Here is an 18258-nt window from a genome sequence, read left to right on the forward strand (position 1 = left end):
TTGATTCCTCTCATTTAGCCTTATAATGTATTCATTTCCTTCTTTGTAATATACAGTAGCTCCCCACAGCTCTTGCAAAGTACAACCCCAATAATTAACACATTTGGATAATAACAGTTAGTGCTGTCACAAGCGAATCTTTTTGGAATCGCTTATTCCATCGTTTCATCGGGGAATCAAACCCCCACCCAACACTGACAATTTCAAAGTAAAGAGCATTTTAATGTTGTTTTTCAAGGTTCTGGTGTCGTTCACATTACCAGTGCCTCCCATTTCCATAAATAACTGCTCCTGCGGACGGATCCATCACGGACTGTCACGCTCGCCTGGTCCTTATTCATTTTTCGTACCCATCTTCCACAATAATCACATCACGTTACAGTCACAGCCGATCACTGTTTAGCCATCTAGAAAAAAAATCTATCTCGCTCTTTGGCACATGCTATGCTAAGCTCACAAATTTAGTGCTTTGCCCTCTGTCTGAATACTGTTCAAACTAATTGTGGCAAGGTTTTTAACATGTTCAACGTGAGCCGCACTACTTTGTAAAAGCCTTAGAGGCATTTCAGGAAACAGCCACTCACACAAGCGTCATTTGCCAAATTAATACAGTATGTTGTGGAGTGAGAATATTGACACAGTATTGTGAGCTTTTTAACATCGCCAACCCCCCACATTATCATGATAATTATCGTATCGTATCGATATTTGGATGTTGTTATATCCGTACATACAAACAAACAATAAATGTATTGTACATACAAACAGTATACTGTACATAGGAGAGTAGAAATACAGTTTTTAGGATGAAAAAACCCTGCAGCTTTTTATATTGAAAAATCTAGTGGGTGCCATTGTATTGTGTCGTTAAATTAAGTTTGTTTTTAATAGGCCTAATTGTATAAATTTACAAATATGCAACTGTTATTTAATTTTAAGTAAAGGTATTGTTTTATCAGTGGGCAAGCAATTGAATTCTAGTAGCAAAATATTAAGGAAGCAACCTTATTGTTCTTTGTAGATTCTTTTAAATTAATTAATTAATTTTAATTGTTTTTGATACAGTACACACAAAAAAAGTCATATTTTGTTGTGACAGCAACATTATCATTCAAACTGCAGCAGGCTTTGTTATTCAAAGATACTTCCATCCATAATGTCCATATTTATACCACTCTCTTTTCCTCACCGTCGTTTAGATCTTAGATGAGGTCGAGCGGCGGCGAGGCGTATCAGCAGCGTTGGTCTATCCCTTCATGAGGAGCCTGATGGAGTCGCCCTTTCCTGCACCCGGAAAGCTCATCAAAGTCAAGACCTTTCTTCCTGGTGCAGGAAATGAGGTCAGAACAGAGTCCGTTTGTGTCAGGACTTTCATAATCTGCATTAAGTGCTCATAGTACTTCTCATTTGAAAGGAAACGTGGTGAAAGCCTTTTTTATTTGTCATGTGTGATCTTGCGTCGTTCTGCACACTTGTTGTAAACTTGATGTGAACTGTGTGGTTGCTCAGGTCATCGAACTGAGGCGGCCCACCGACTCTAGACTGGAGCATGTGGACTTTGACAGCCTGTTTGGTTGCCTCGGTGTTCGCCAGGTTATTCGGGTCTTTGCGTCACTGCTGCTGGAGCGCAGGGTCATCTTTGTGGCTGATAAACTCAGGTGAGGCTCCCTGTCGTAGTTCACAGAAACTCTTATAGCAATTTCAGAGATTTAAACCTTTGCATAAAAGGTGGAACACTTTGTCATCACCCATGTGATGTGATAAAAACATAACCGGTAGCATATATTTTAAAAACATTTTCACGATTGGGTATGAATGTAATAATAAAATATGAAAAATCTAATATGAAATTGTAAGTGTCTTACGGTACTAATGACACCAACCACCAAGCTATGTATTTTGAGTTGACTGTTCTAAATTATTTAGTGTTGAAATTATTCCATGTCCAATTATGACAATTACTACAAATATATTGCGAATGCTATATTTTCTATTACACGTATATTGAACGGTGTACAGACAAATAAAGGTTATCCTATTTTAACTTATCTTATTATTACAATCCATTCTCAATAGAGACTTACACACAGTGCTAAGTGTATGATTGATTAAAATGCTCGTATTGATTATGCTAGAAGTTACCTTGATCATCAAGATCATATCGGGGATATCAATAGTTTTTCAAATATTAGTAACTGGAAATGAGAAATGCTTTCTTGTAAATCTTTAGTACAGTTTCTCCTAGTAATTTTCGTCTTTCAGACTGAATGTTTTCATCTTGATGGCCACATAGCATAATTACCAGTCATTTTTCAATGTTTTTGGAAAACAAGAAACAACACAATTTTTAGAACACACATTGTTTTGTTTAACAATATTGCAACAAAAATGTCAACCCATTGGGTGAACTTATAAGACCCAATAAGAAATATCTCAATTTTTAAAAATTGTGTTTTTACTTGTTTTCCAAAAATCATGAGAAACGACGAAGGCAATAAGCAATATGACCGACGATATGTTACTCACAAATGAAAATTCCCTTTCACCACAAAGTTGCCACGTGAATGACATCTAATAATTTAGCACAGTGACACAAACCCATAACCTACTGCCACAAAATGTTTTGAGGCGTGGTGCAGGGGCCAGAGAGAGCCGTTAAATTGAGATGGAGATCCAGATAAAGGAGCAGATTACACAATGCATTTTGACTGTTAAACATGTGCGTCATTGTGACAGCAACTCAGAAAACAAATGCCATTTGAATCCCTTTGTAACGTCCTACGTCATCCTCCATGAACCCGGAAGGAGTTACATTGTCAAATAGATGAGCAAAGATAAATACGGCAGTCATATTCTCTCAGTCAAGCTCAACAAGTCATGAGGGGTCACGAGGGACGACTTGTCGCAGGCTAGTGAGGCGTTTTTGTAATGCCGGGGGCAAGGAAGGAGATGTGAGTCCCCAGGCAAAAAGAGGCCAGTTTAAACAAACATCAATGAGGGCAGTGACTGCGCAGGGGACGGAATGCACTTCCTGTGTGCTGCTCGACCGTCACCATTTGTCTTCTGCCGTGCCCGGCGGCCCACGTGTGCATGTTGACACAAAACCATGAAACCAAACATCAAATAACATCATGAGTCACACAACCTGAACTTGCATCATACAATTACAAGCTATGTGTAATTATGAAATCTACATGTCTTAACGATAGAGTCAGTCGATTTGCTGAATAATGGGCCTCTGTTTGGATTAGTAAGCGTGCTTACGTGCAAAGCTCTTATTCCCTGACATCAATGCCGCATTAATGGCTGCCACGATAAAAAGGCTTCTCCCTCTGGGGTTTTTGCGACGGTATTCATTCCCAGAATAGCTCTTCCATGATGTATGCGTCTTTCTCGAGAAATGGACATCCAGAAAAAGAGGGAAACAGCGAGAGGAAAAGTGGTTGGACAATAGTTCTTTGTTTTGTAGCCATACTGGGTGCACAGAACTATTGTACTGGAATATCACACACTTTCAACGACATTGTTATCCTACATTCCTATCCATCGGCAAATTCACATTTGGCCCGCCAAACTCTGTCAACTTGCAGAGGTTGGATACAAGTTGTATGCTGTATACTTATGGAAGCGAACGCTCAGTTGTCAGGTTAATTAAGGGAATGTGAACCAAATTACACTATACACAAATAGAAAAATAGAGACAAAATAAAGCCCCTCTCACACACACACACACACACACACACACACACACACACACACACACACACACACACCCATCAGCGGTGCGGGTGGTGAATTTGAATTTTGGACCTGAGCCTTCAGTGGATATTTAGTGTGTGTGTGTGTGTGTGTGTGTGTGTGTGTGTGTGTGTGTGTGTGTGTGAGTGTGTGTGTACATCCATCCATCCACCCATGTGTGTGTGTGTGTGTGTGTGTGTGTGTGTGTGTGTGTGTGTGTGTGTGTGTGTGTGTGTGTGTGTACATCCATCCATCCACCCATTTTCTGAAGCGCTTTATCCTCACCTTGAACCGGTTGCCAGTCAATCGGAGGGCACACAGAGACGAATTGCGTTATATTGATATTTAACGTGCAACTAAAGAAACAACATCTTTTGACTTTTTTTAATGCAGAAAATTATAAATGTATTCTTATCTAATTCAGTAATTTTGTGTTAGTTATGCCCCTAGGTACTGTTCTCGTCTTTTCTATTGAATGGCAATGTGCATTTAAGGTTGCACCTGATTAGTCAAAGTTACATTCAAGTATACACTACTTCCATATTAATTTCTTGCATGCCTTTTGCGTTCTGGACTGCAATGTGCCATTCTCACAATGCAGATATTTTTTTTTCATATATTGTGCCACCCTAATTTAAATTATTCATCTGTATTCGTAGAAAAAGAAACAATAGTAGCTCTCTTTTCATGACTTCCTATATGTCAGCCAATTCTAAATTGAGCTGACATATCAATCAAAATAAATGTCTCGCTAACCATCCACACGCTAAACGTGTTTGACAAGGAAATAGTGTCAACTATTTGCAACCGGTAGATACTTACACCATGATGCCAATTAGAGCCAAACCCAATTGATTAATTTTTGAACTGGTTTGGATGGAGGTTGGAATACTTTGTCACCACAATAAACTGTACCGGCATTTGTTTGGAACTGCATTTAGACAACCTACGGTAAATGAGCTTGGTTTGATCAGCTGATCTGAACAAAGAGGCCAAAGAGGAAATCGAACCAGAGTTCCATTAAAAGTTTAGACGTGCAGGAATGATACTCCTACTCGGCCATTTAAGTCTAACAGTACCACTTTGCTTTGTTTTGATGTTTATGGAGTTGTGCCAGTTATACTCTGTGGAACATGTTGAATGCAGGATTTTGTCTGCCTCATTTTATCCCTCAAAATATATTTTGACCACGTTTCCTGCATATATATACTATCCGCATACTGAGGCAGGACTAGCAACCAGAATTAGCTGCAAATCTCATGAGTGAGCAACCCGAATTTACAGGGAATGAATTGCAAGAATGATGAACTCAATTGAAGCGCTGCATATTTGGAGGTGGACATTTCGTGAATTCATCTTTTTGGGAATACTTTTTATATAATGCATGATAATACATCTTTATTTATATAGCGTGTTCACAACAGCTGCCGCTGTAACAAAACAACCATTATGGAACCTATCCCTCACTATGTTTTGACTCTTTTATGCTGAGGTCAAAGAAATGAAAGTATTACTTAGGCAATATCTTATGTTGACATGTTGAAGTGAGTTTCAAAAGTAGTGTTTTGCTGCCCTCTTGTGGCAATTTGCTGCCAAGGAGCTTTGTTGAAGTCAATTGAGGAGTTTCATTGACATAGAAAGGGCGTTGCTGCTCTCTGGTGGCATCTTGGTGCTAAAGAACTATGTTGATCAGAACGTAGGAGCTTTATTTCAACAAGAGTAGTGCTTTGTCACCACCTTGTGGTACCTAGGTGCGAAGGAGGTATGTTGAAGTGAGTTGAGGAGTTTCAAGTCAGACAAAAGTAGTGTTTGCTGCCATCTTGTGGCATCTATAGGTAATTATAAACATTGTGTGCAGGGTGTCATCTATTCTGCCTTTTTTTAAATTGCGGCAGGAAGTTTAGTGTCATGTTGTTGTTTTTATGACACAATTATGTATGCGTTGCTCTGCTCTTTATGTAGATTTGAGTGGCAACCACTACTAGCGCTGAGTGTTTTCCCTGTAAGTTCATCTTCTCCCAGCAGTGTGCGTGATGGTGTTATGGGGGAGTTCATTGCAATTGATCCTTTGGTATCACCATGTGTGTGTGTGTGTGTGTGTGTGTGCGTGTGTGTGTGTGTGTGTTGTGTGTGTGTGTGTGTGTGTGTGTGTGTGTGTGTGTGTGTGTGTCTGCATGTAGCCTGTGGCGCAGCTACTCCAACCAAGATCTGTGCCCCCGTCAGTGCCTCTTGGGACGGGATCTGTTTGGTATTATCAAACCTTCCACAGGCCAAAATAAAACTGCAAGTGCTGCCTGTTGTTTATTCTAAAGATACTGAAAATACTGCGATATTTTCGCCAATTTAATTTCATTTTACTGTGTCAAGAAATCATATTTTAGTGCTGGTTGTTTGACTCCAAAATGCCGCCATAAATAGGAACTGACTATAATGGTTTATCAGTACAGAATGATTATGTCTCACTGGGCTGTGTGTGTGTGTACGTGTGTGAAGTCACATAGAAGAGAGCGACTTTTGTTTATGCTGACTCCTGATGACACTGAGCACAGAGAAACATTTCTCATTAAAAGTGTATCTCAAGTGGGGTGTGTTTGCATACCATGTTTGATCCCGGGTCTTGTTCTTGATCCATACTGATCCATACTCTACTATGTGTGTGTGTGTGTGTGTGTGTGCGTGTGTGTGTGCGTGTGTGTGTGTGTGTGTGTGTGATCGGACCCAGGGTTTATTTTCACTCTCTTGTGAAACAGACTGGACCGTATGTAGCGGACGAAGGGGGATGGGGAGGAGGAGGAGGGTCAGCCACTGTCAACAAGTGACGGATCGTGAGAAAGACGGGCTGCTATTTGGGATCTGGATGTTATACCACAGCTGTCAAAGGGGACCAGAACTGCTGCATTTTTGGGGCTATTTGCGTCAACAGGGCTCCGATTTAACTGTTGCAGCATGTTCAGTGGTCATGACTCAATAATTCATCATACTAACTCCTCTGTATCCGTGCGCTTTGACGTGGGTTCACACACGAAATGTCTTTCACTTTATTACAGCAGTTACTAAATAGACCGTGTGTGAAGTGTGTGGCAACATTAGAAAGGTATTAGAAAAAATGTTGTTCAATGTTGAAACACTCTTGCTCTTAAATTAGGAGTAGAAAATATAATGTTTCTGTAATGTTTAATGTTAGATCTAGAATGCATTTTGAATTATAAAAAAAAAATCAAATGTTGAATTAAATGGAAATGCAAATGCATAACTAAAACAAAAGTTGAGTTGTCATGTAAATTACCCATCCATTCATCCATTATCTGAAACCGCTTCATCCTCACAAGGCTTGCTAGTGCGCTGGAGCCTATCCCAGCTGTCTTCAGGCAGTAGGTGGGGGAAACCCTGAACTGCTTGCCAGCCAATCGCAGGGCATAGATGAGCAACCATTTATCCTCACAATCATATCTAAGGACAATATAGAGGTTCATTTAACCTACCATGCATGTTTTTGGAACGTGGGAGGAAACCGGAGTACCTAGAGAAAACCCACGCAGGCACGGGGAGAACATGCAAACTGTACACAAGGGTGGGGCCTGAATCGTACCCACTGTGAGGCAGACGTGCTACCCAGTCGTCCAGCGTGCTGCCCTCATGCAAATATTTTAATTAAAAAAAATACAATAAAATGCATTTTCCAACAATAAAACACAGTAATGATAAAAAAATTCTGCTTTGTCACTGATAACATGAAGCTCAAATGTATCTATCTGGATACTATATTGCCGCACCCTCCACCCCTTCAGTAGATTTAACTGCTTCACATATCCCGAGCCTAAAAACTCAATTGAATTTGTGTCAAACTTTGCAAAGGATTAGTCAGCATTTTTTTCAATGTCCAATTAAGACATGTGTTACCGACTATGCTGCAATTGTGCAATTTGTGCATTCTTGATAATTCCCATGTAAAGTTTGCAAATTCAGAATTTTCATCCTTAGCCTTGGCAGAGGTTTGAGCTCTTCTGAGTAACTGTACTGCATTTAAATGTACGACAAATTCAGCGGTGACTGTCTGTTTTTTTTTCACACTCTAATACAGTAGTGAATCTCCTCGCGAGGCAAGAGCAGAGAAAAAGATTTTGTATCACGCAACAGGGTTTTTTTCGTTGTATGGGGGGGGGGCAGGAGAGTGGGAATGGTGTTAATGCGTGAAGATTTTTTTCCCAATAGGGGGTATTTTCGCCCATGTAGGTTTCGTTGTAGAGGAGTTTCACTGTATGACATTTGACGACTTTGGCATATTAGTAGCTCAACTTTCATTACCCTGTTGTCGAACAAAATCTCATAAATATAAGTACTCATATTCATAATTGTTTTATGGCGTGGCCTCTACAAAGCAGTGATGAAATTGTGTTTTTGTCTCCCACCATCAGTACGCTGTCCAGCTGCATGCATGCCGTCGTCGCGCTGCTCTACCCCTTCTCCTGGCAACACACCTTCATTCCTGTTCTGCCTGGGTCCATGTTGGATATTGTCTGCTGTCCAACTCCCTTCCTGGTGGGGCTTCTTTCCAGCTCCTTGCCGAAGCTCAAAGAATTGCCTGTAGAGGAAGTAAGTTCTCTCTATTTTTCCTCACCTCTCTACCAATTTCATGGAACAATTTGTATCCCGTTATCTGAATCCCATCAAAAATAAATTGCCATTCAATGTCAGTGACTCAGTAATTGTACTATATTAACCCCCCCCAAAAACCCACTCCAATATCTTTTTAATTTGATTTTCAGCGACTGTGGAGGATTCTTTTGAGTGTGTCACAGGTTAGCATTTGACTGCCATTAAACCTTCACGGATTAATCGGTCAAAACAGGAAAACTATTACATTTATTGAAAGTTTTTATCAAGATCTCCTTTAACATTTCAGTTCAAATGCTGTTAATTCACACTCGAAAAACAGTTGGGTTATTTTTTATTATTATTGTTATTATTATTTATAACTAATTTTTGGATTGTTTGTGTTGGTCTAAATTCTGGGATATTTCTTATGAAAGTAACCAAACTGTTGGTTCAAATAAAACATTTATTGGTTTATATGCCTGTGATGTTTTTGTTGGGTCAAAAATCAATCAATCAAGTCTGACTGACGGTCGTGACAGCCATCGACTTCTCGTTTATGTCTGCACACTATGCACCATGATCAAGTCGACACTTTTTTAATTTGGATTTCTTTATTTATCGCTGTTTTGGTATATATTTTACACATTTTCATCTTTTGAAAACCATGACGTTGCTTTTTAACGGCTTCATAATTTAGACATTAAGAGCTGAATGATGTGAATTATTTTAGGCGGATACCTGGTATTTGTCAGAATACAATTTAAATATCCGATTAATCACTGACTTATGTAAAATAAATATGAATTTAAAATTGTTGGTTCCCTAATGCGAACAGATATTAATTCATTTAACCCGAAAACATCGGTCAAAACTGAATACCCCAATTTTTGGACTCAAATTGACCCAAGTGTGGGTCGGTCCATTTTTTAAACACAGAAATTGGGTCAAATTTAACCCCCCCCCCCCCCAATTTTTTGGGGGGACCTGAGTCCTTTTAGAGTGCATTGTGTCCTCGGTCGTGTTGAATTTGTTAAAATACAACTGTTGGATGTGATAAAATTGGCACCTGTGTGTTCCTGAGTTATTAAAATCCCTTTTAGAACTAAAATCCCCATTGTACGCTTTCACAAAGATAACGCAGCTGTATGAGAGATGTCCAGCTGGCACTGTGTCTCAAGCAGTGGAACACCAGCCAAAACGTTTTGGGCCCCTGCTCACTCAGTTTTCGTTTCACTTATGGTAAAACACTTTTATGGGTCGGATCAAATTCGACTTGTTTTGACAGCAAAGAAAATACCCTATAAGATAATTAGACAAACTGGACTTTTTAAAATCCACATAGCTTAGCCTATCAGTCCACAAGCTTAATGCTAATACTATTTAGCATCTGCGTTGTGGTACTTTGTCCCATTAAAGAGTGATTGAAAACAAAAGGTGCAACAACATGAACACAGACATTTTTACAGTACTCAGATTGCTATACCCTGCATCCTCAGTGCATCATGAGCAGTATTATTGCCGTACTGATAAGCTGATTGAGGTGTTAGAATGTTATGAATCCCACTGAGTTCTTGGCAGGACTACTGCTCCTGCAATATGATTGACTGCTGCATCCAGACAGGACTACATCCAGCAGACAATCATATTGCAGCTGGGCATGTTCTGTCTCGAGCTCAAGCAAGTTTCAAAATAATGTCTCAATGAACAGTCTACCTCTCCGTGAGCCGTCACCTTACCGTGGTGGAGGGGTTTGTGTGTCCCAATGATCCTAGGAGCTAAGTTGTCTGGGGCTTTATGCCCCTGGCAGGGTCACCCATGGCAAAAAGGTCCTCGGTGAGGGACCAGACAAATCACGGCTCACAAAGCCCCTTATGGAAAACAAAATCGATGGTACTCAGTTTCCCTTGCCCGGACGCGGGTCACCGGGGCCCCCCTCTGGAGCCAGGCCTGGAGGTGGGGCTCGTTGGCGAGCGCCTGGTGGCCGGGCCTACACCCATGGGGCCCGGCCGTGCTCAGCCCGAAGAGGCAACGTGGGTCCCCCTTCTCATGGTCTCACCACCCGTGGGAGGGGTCAAAGGGGTCGGGTGCTATGCGAGCTGGGCGGCAGCCAAAGGCGGGGACCCTGGCGGTCCGATTCTCGGCTGCAGAAGCTAGCTCTTGGGACTTGGAATGTCACCTCTCTGGCAGGGAAGGAGCCCGAACTGGTGTGTGAGGCAGAGAAGTTCCGATTGGATATAGTCGGACTTGCCTCCACACACAGCCTAGGTTCTGGTACCAGTCCTCTCAAGAGGGGTTGGACTCTCTTTCACTCTGGAGTTGCTCACGGTGAGAGGCGCAGAGCAGGTGTGGGCATACTTATTTCCCCCCGACTCAGTGCCTGTACATTGGGGTTCACACCGGTGGACGAGAGGGTTGCATCCCTCCGCCTGCGGGTGGGGGGACGGGTCCTGACTGTTGTTTGTGCATATGCACCAAACAGCAGCTCCGCATACCCACCCTTTTTGGAGTCCTTGGAGGGTGTGCTGGAGAGTACTCCTGCTGGGGACGCCCTTGTTCTACTGGGGGACTTCAATGCTCACATGGGCAATGACAGTGAGACCTGGAGGGGCGTGATTGGGAGGAACGGCCCCCCCGATCAGAACTCGAGTGGTGTTTTGTTATTGGACTTCTGTGCTCGTCACGGACTGTCCATAACGAACACCTTGTTCAAACATAAGGGTGTCCACATGTGCACTTGGCACCAGGACACCCTAGGCCGTAGTTCGATGATCGACCTTGTGGTCGTGTCATCGGATTTGCGGCCGCATGTTCTGGACACTCGGGTGAAGAGAGGGGCGGAGCTCTCAACTGATCACTACCTGGTGGTGAGTAGGCTCCGATGGTGGGGGAAGATGCCGGTCCGTCCTGGCAGACCCAAACGTATAGTGAGGGTTTGTTGGGAGCGTCTGGCGGAATCCCCTGTCAGAAGGAGTTTCAACTCCCACCTCCGACAGAGCTTTTCCCATGTTCCGGGTGAGGCGGGGGACATTGAGTCAGAGTGGACCATGTTCCGTGCCTCTATTGTTGAGGCGGCCAATCTGAGTTGTGGCCGTAAGGTGGTTGGTGCCTGTCGTGGCGGCAACCCTCGTACTCACTGGTGGACACCAGCAGTAAGGGATGCCGTCAAGCTGAAGAAGGAGTCCTATCGAGCCTTTATGGCCTGTGGGACCCCAGAAGCAGCTGACGGGTATCGACTGGCCAAGCGGAACGCAGCTTTGGTGGTCGCCGAGGCAAAAACCAGAGCATGGGAAGAGTTCGGTGAGGCCATGGAAGCCGACTTCCGGATGGCTTCGAGGAAATTCTGGACTTCGACTCGGGACGTTGTGAACCGGTGGGCAGAGTACTTCGAAGACCTCCTCAACTCCACCAACATGCCTTCCTTGGAGGAAGCAGAGCCTGGGGACTCTGAGGTGGGCTCTCCTATCTCTGTGGTTGAAGTCACCGATGTGGTTAAAAAGCTCCTCGGTGGCAAGGCCCCAGGGGTGGATGAGATCCGACCGGAGTTCCTCAAGGTTCTGGATGTTGTGGGGCTGTCCTGGTTGACACGCCTCTGCAACATCGCGTGGTCAACGGGGAGAGTGCCTCTGGATTGGCAGACCGGGGTGGTAGTCCCTCTTTTTAAAAAGGGGGACCGGAGGGTGTGTTCCAACTACAGAGGGATCACACTCCTCAGCCTCCCTGGTAAGGTCTATTCAGGGGTGCTGGAGAGGAGGGTCCGTCAGGAAGTCGAGCCTCAGATTGAGGAGGAGCAGTGTGGTTTTCGTCCCGGCCGTGGAACAGTGGACCAGCTCTACACCCTTAGCAGGGTTCTCGAGGGTATGTGGGAATTCCCCCAACCAGTCTACATGTGTTTTGTGGACTTGGAGAAGGCGTTTGACCGTGTCCCTCGGGGAGTTCTGTGGGGGGTGCTTCGTGGGTATGGAGTACCGAACCCCCTGATACGGGCTGTTCGGTCACTATACCACCGATGTCAGAGTTTGGTTTGCATTGCCGGCAGTAAGTCGGAATCGTTTCCAGTGAGGGTAGGACTCCGCCAAGGCTGCCCTTTGTCACCGATTCTGTTCATAACCTTTATGGACAGAATCTCTAGGCGCAGCCGAAGCGTTGAGGGGGTCCGTTTTGGGGGCCTCAGTATTGCGTCCCTGCTTTTTGCAGATGATGTGGTGCTGTTGGCTCCTTCAAACGGGGCTCTCCAACTCTCACTGGAGCGTTTCGCAGCCGAGTGTGAAGCGGTTGGGATGAAAATCAGCACCTCCAAATCTGAAACCATGGTCCTCAGTCGGAAAAGGGTGGAGTGCCCCCTCCGGGTCGGGGGGGAGATCTTGCCCCAAGTGGAGGAGTTTAAGTATCTTGGGGTCTTGTTCACGAGTGAGGGCAGGAGGGAGCGAGAGATCGACAGGCGGATCGGTGCAGCGTCTGCTGTGATGCGGACGTTGTATCGGTCTGTCGTGGTGAAGAAGGAGCTGAGCCAAAGGGCGAAGCTCTCAATTTACCGGTCGATCTACGTTCCAACCCTCATCTATGGTCACGAGCTATGGGTCGTGACCGAAAGAACGAGATCCCGGATACAAGCAGCCGAAATGAGTTTTCTCCGCAGGGTGTCCGGGCTCTCCCTTAGAGATAAGGTGAGAAGCTCAGTCATCCGGGAGGGGCTCAGAGTCGAGCCGCTTCTCCTCCACATCGAGAGGAGCCAGATGAGGTAGCTTGGGCATCTGATTCGGATGCCTCCTGAGCGCCTCCCTGGTGAGGTGTTCCGGGCATGTCCCACCGGGAGGAGACCCCGAGGAAGACCCAGGACACGCTGGAGAGACTATGTCACCCAGCTGGCCTGGGAACGCCTCGGGATCCCCCGGGGAGAGCTGGAAGATGTAGCTACGGAGAGGGAAGTCTGGGCTTCCCTGCTAAAGCTGTTGCCCCCGCGACCCGGCCCCGGATAAGCGGTAGAAGATGGATGGATGGATGAACAGTCTATCCGTTTGTTTTATAAAGTGCCTGAGTAGCCAAGGCAAGCACACCCGAAGGTGCAACATTCAAGTGATTCATTGTGACAATCAAGTCAAGTCAAGTCAACAGTATTTATAAAGCACTTTCGAACAGCCATCGCTGCATACAAAGTGCTGTACATGGAGCGATTTAACATACACAATAAACAGTAAGACGAATCGGTAATAAAGGCGGTGGATAGCACCAAGCAGTAAAATCAAGGACAAATCATGCTGAGTCATTACATCCATGAGTAATTACAATGACTGTAATTACTGTATGCTTTAAAAAAATATAATTTATATTTTATATATTGCTGTTTTTTGTCATTGAAATACACATGACAACATTTTTGGGTGCTTTTTTTGTAGGTACAGTAAGTCTGGATCGTGGATTCATGGCATATCCATTCATTTCAATCATAAAAGATGATTTGAGTTATAAATGCACTCATATTTCAAAGCCTCAATGTAGTCCATCATTTTATAGAGCAATTATTATGACAGCGTTATATGTCCATGGGAAAATAGACTCTTCTATATATACGGCCATGGAAAATGAGCACGGCGTAAGAGTTAAGTAACTCAGGGCAGGGAAGTGAAATATTCTACTCAATGTACTATTTGAAATACGCAAGAGTACAACCAGGTGGGGAGCATTAAAATCTTGGCTGCCATATTCTGATTGTGGATTTGTCTGTCTGTCAACCACATCTGCTCAACATCCACGTTTCTCCCCATGTTGCCAATTGACGTTTGTAAAGGCAGATATTTTGATCTGACTCTTGCAACAACGTGCAAACAACTTTGAAGAGATACTCTTGGTTTCTGACTTGTCTAATTCTTCTCATCAGGCATTGATGGTGGACCTCGGAACTGACCGTTTCATCAGACAGGTTTGTCTTTTAACGCGTGGAAGAAGACCTTTGACAAGGCTGTGAAATATATTGAAAATCATCCTGTAAAATGTTGTTGATCTCCGGCGATTGTGCTGTTTGTCTTTTCATGCGTTTGTTTAAAGATGGATGACGAGGCCTCACTGTTGCCGCGGAAACTTCAAGCAGCTCTCGAACAAGCGCTGGAGCAGAGGAACGACATCATCAGTCAGGACTCAGACAGCGAGTCGGACGAAGGTAAATAAGTGACAAACTATTTCACTGTGGCGAGACTGATGCTTTTCTTCTTCGGGAGAACAACAGCTCCTGTATGCAAATGTGTGCGGTAGTTTAAAAAAAGTTGCACTGCTTGCTGTTGTTTCCGTGACGCTTTGTGTAATGACATCAAATAGTATAAAGGCACATACCAACATATTTTAATATTGTGGAAAACTTTATTCTATAGATTCACTGTGCAGAGATGTTATTTGTTTTTATATAATTATAATAATTATAGTTTACAGCGAACGAAAACCCCAAACTCACCGTCTCAAGAAATGACAAGGTTGAAAAACAATGCATTTCATGACTCTGTACAATATGCAGTGGATAAAAAAAGTCTACACACCCTTGTTCAAATGTCATATTTTTGCAAAATAAAAGATGAGACCAAGATAAATTATTTTAAAACTCGATCCATCCTATATGAACTACAACCTGTAGAAGTCAGATTATGTGTTCGCATTAATTCTAAGAACCTAATAAATAATAGATCATCCAGAAGACTTCTAACAATGATATCGCAAGCATTTATGTAACGTTAAGTGGTTTTACAAACTAAAATAATCCGAAAATATTTGTTTCTAGACACCGTGTTTCATTCGTTCTTAGCTTAGCCTCTTTAGCTCTAATGTCATATTCACTGTGTTTAAAAAAACCAACGGTTACCTCTCTGGATTTCATGTAAAGTAGATTCAATTTCACAACCCTGCAACAAGTTCGGTTATTTCCTAAAACTACAAACAAGAACTTTGAGTGAAACAGCGACGATAAAAAAAAAACAGTAATCATAACAGTAAACTGTCTCTGAAAGGTAGCAAACTGTGAAATGTTGACCTTGGGTAGACTCTGGAGAAATGCGTGAGGCCGTGCACCTCTGTGAGCATAATGAGATAGTGGGATAATGACAAACATGCAGTGTTCATTAATTGAGATCACTTGTTCATTAGTTTCAGGCCCAGTGGGCGGAGAGGTTACGAGCTGCGTCCCTCAGTCTGCATTACGCTGTCGAGAGCAGTGGGTGCATTTTATTGCCCGGTTGAGCCAAACTTCTGTTTCTCCTTAAGAGGCTGCTCTCGAGCTACTAAAAGACCCATTCTTTCCTTTCACGTGTCAATCTGCCATCCAGAGGTATTTTCCCCTTTTGTGTGTTTGCAGAGTACAACTCTTTAAACAGTTTGGTGTCAGAGGCTTTCATTCGCTTCTTCCTGGAGACCATCGGCCACTACTCTCTATTCATCACCCAGAACGAACGCGGCGAGCGCCTTTTCCAGAGAGAAGCCTTCCGCAAATCGGTGGCCTCCAAGAGTATCCGCCGCTTCCTGGGTGTCTTTATGGAGTCGCAGATGTTCGCAGGCTTCATTCAAGATCGAGAGTTGAGGAAGACACGCGCCAAAGGTACGCTAGACTCTCTGTTTGTCACATATGAAAAGCCGTTTGACCATTTATTGCTTGAGTTTCCTGCGCTAGTATCCTAATAAGTATTATTCAATATCAAGGATAACCAACCAAAAGTGGCTCGAGTGGAGGAAAAAAATATGACTAGTCAGACATAGTTATTCTACTATTATGCCTTTGTCATTTAACGAGTTGACAACTGCTTATGACTGGTATGACTAATGACAACATTGTATCAGTTAGATATCTAGTGCTTCGCTAGTAGTACAGGTAACACACAGAAAGTCAACTTGTGCAGTTTTGCATCACTAGGAGTATCTGCGGCTTGTTCTCCTACTAGTATGCCAAAGTTGTCCTCCGAGTGGGCATAAATGTCTTACAGTAGTGGAAGGTAGTAAGTGGAAGAAAAAATAAGATTCTGGAGTGTCCCTCATAGTGTGCTGAATTGTGAAACTGCTATTCATGTTCCCACTTGGTGTTGACCTCCTTTGTGCTTCCGCTGCAATGCTTACCGCTGCACTCGTACTGACCCCTAGTGGCAATACCGTGACAGGTCTGTTTGAGCAGAGGGTGGATCAGTACCTGGAGGAGCTGCCGGACACGGAGCAGAGTGGTGTCAACAAGTTCCTCAAAGGCCTCGGTGAGGGTTCTGGAGGCCTTTTTAAAAGAATGAGTGCATCTCAAATACATGCAATAGTATGTCAATTTAAAACAAACTGTTTGTACATGAGATGTGAGTGGTTGTTTGTCGAGATGTGTCCTGCAATTGACTGTGGATTGCCCCCAACTACCCTTGACCCTAATGATACAAATTGGATGGGAAATCGTGTATTTTGCAAGTGGGCTGTTGAGATGATTTAATTTGTCTTAGTCATTATTAATTACTCTTGATTTGTTTGGACTTTTCCAGGAAACAAAATGAAGTTTCTCCACAAGAAAAACTGAGTTGGCCGCGTGCCGATTTCAAGCCTTTCGTCCTGCATCTTTGCATCGTGATCCCCGTTATTGTGTGTAAACTTGTACAGTACAGATGTCACAGTGAGCTGGCCATCAACTATAGCCATGGCATGATTGTACACAGAAGTCGGGCTACTCGGAAACCACTGGTGTTTTTGTAAAGAGTGTATGTGACACGACAGTGGCATAAAATGTACAGTTTGTATGCTTCCAATGCTGCATCAGTTCAAGACAGAAGCATCAGAATCAAAATGCATCAAGACGGTGAACTGTAAACACATTTTGCAATCTTTCAATAAAAAAACAAACAAAATGATGAAAACAATTCCGAATCACATGTTATACTTATAACTTAATCTCTATCTTCAGTTATCCCCTCTAAATAATCATTTGAGTGCCCCAAAGAGAAGAAACAGGTTATGCCTAGCATCCACTAAGGCCACTGCAGAGATCCTATCCCATAAGGCCCCGGTAAGTCTAACAGCAGCTAGGTTAACCTAATTACGTCTGGTCTCATCACTGTTGGCTGTCACTGCCATGCTCTCATTACTTCGCCGTTGACTCGGGCTGACATGGTTCTTTTCCTTTGCTTGTCTGCAATTAATTCAAGTAACATGGAATCACTGTGTGCAACTACTGTTGTTACTATCAACCCAGGGTCAATCATACCGTTAGGCAATCAAAGGTGGTATCCTTTGGGCCTCGGATTTCCAATGTCTCCTAAAAAATATATATATATTTATATTGATTTAAGGCGGTTGTTTTAGTCTTGAGTTAACAAAAATATTAAAATACATAAATACATCACCCATTTTACGCGTTTCGACTCCTCTTCTCATGCAATGGACCATACCATCTTACATGCATGTGCAGACTTGAGTCAGAAACATGCCTGCAAAATCAACTTGTTTGCACGGTTGAGAGGAAAATAAAGCAGAATTATCCCAGTGTAGTGGAGAAAAGGAGAAAGAAAGTGTGAAATAAAGCAAAAATTCTAAACCTCATGGTAAGAGTGATGCTTTTAATCATGAAGATGTTAGTGTTAAAGTGGTCAAAATGGTAAATTATATTATGTTGGTTCATGTTCGTCTCTAGGGCGGCCCGGTGCACCAGGGGTACGCGCATCCACCCCAGAGTGCAGAGGTACCGGCTTCAATTTCAGCTCCGGCCTCCCTGTGTGGAGTTTGCATGTTTTCCCCGGGCCTGCGTGGGTTTTCACCAGGTACTCCGGTTTCCTCCCACATTCCAAAAACATGCATGGCAGGCTGATTGAACACTCCAAATTGTCCCTTGGTGTGAGTGTGAGCGTGGATGGTTTTTCGTCTCTGTGTGCCCTGCGATTGGCTGGCAACCGGTTCAGGGTGTCCCCCGCCTACTGCCTGAAGACAGCTGTG

At 43.4% G+C, this 18258-nt stretch overlaps 1 protein-coding gene across 2 annotated transcripts in view; it reads left to right on the top strand.

Annotated features, from left to right (window-relative positions):
- The window catches only part of dennd2b (DENN domain containing 2B), a 56327-nt gene extending 39138 nt beyond the window's left edge, over nt 1-17189 (top strand). For both annotated transcript variants that reach the window (XM_052063600.1, XM_052063599.1), the window contains exons 13-20: nt 1200-1340; nt 1510-1658; nt 8154-8331; nt 14210-14251; nt 14377-14488; nt 15668-15907; nt 16461-16547; nt 16818-17189. In XM_052063600.1, coding sequence (XP_051919560.1) covers nt 1200-1340; nt 1510-1658; nt 8154-8331; nt 14210-14251; nt 14377-14488; nt 15668-15907; nt 16461-16547; nt 16818-16852 — 984 coding nt within the window. In that variant the 3' untranslated portion in view covers nt 16853-17189. The remainder of the gene's footprint in view (nt 1-1199; nt 1341-1509; nt 1659-8153; nt 8332-14209; nt 14252-14376; nt 14489-15667; nt 15908-16460; nt 16548-16817) is intronic.
- The last annotated feature ends 1069 nt before the right edge of the window (nt 17190-18258 follow it).

This window comes from Hippocampus zosterae, chromosome 4, assembly GCF_025434085.1.
Source record: "Hippocampus zosterae strain Florida chromosome 4, ASM2543408v3, whole genome shotgun sequence".
Lineage (NCBI taxonomy): Eukaryota > Metazoa > Chordata > Actinopteri > Syngnathiformes > Syngnathidae > Hippocampus > Hippocampus zosterae.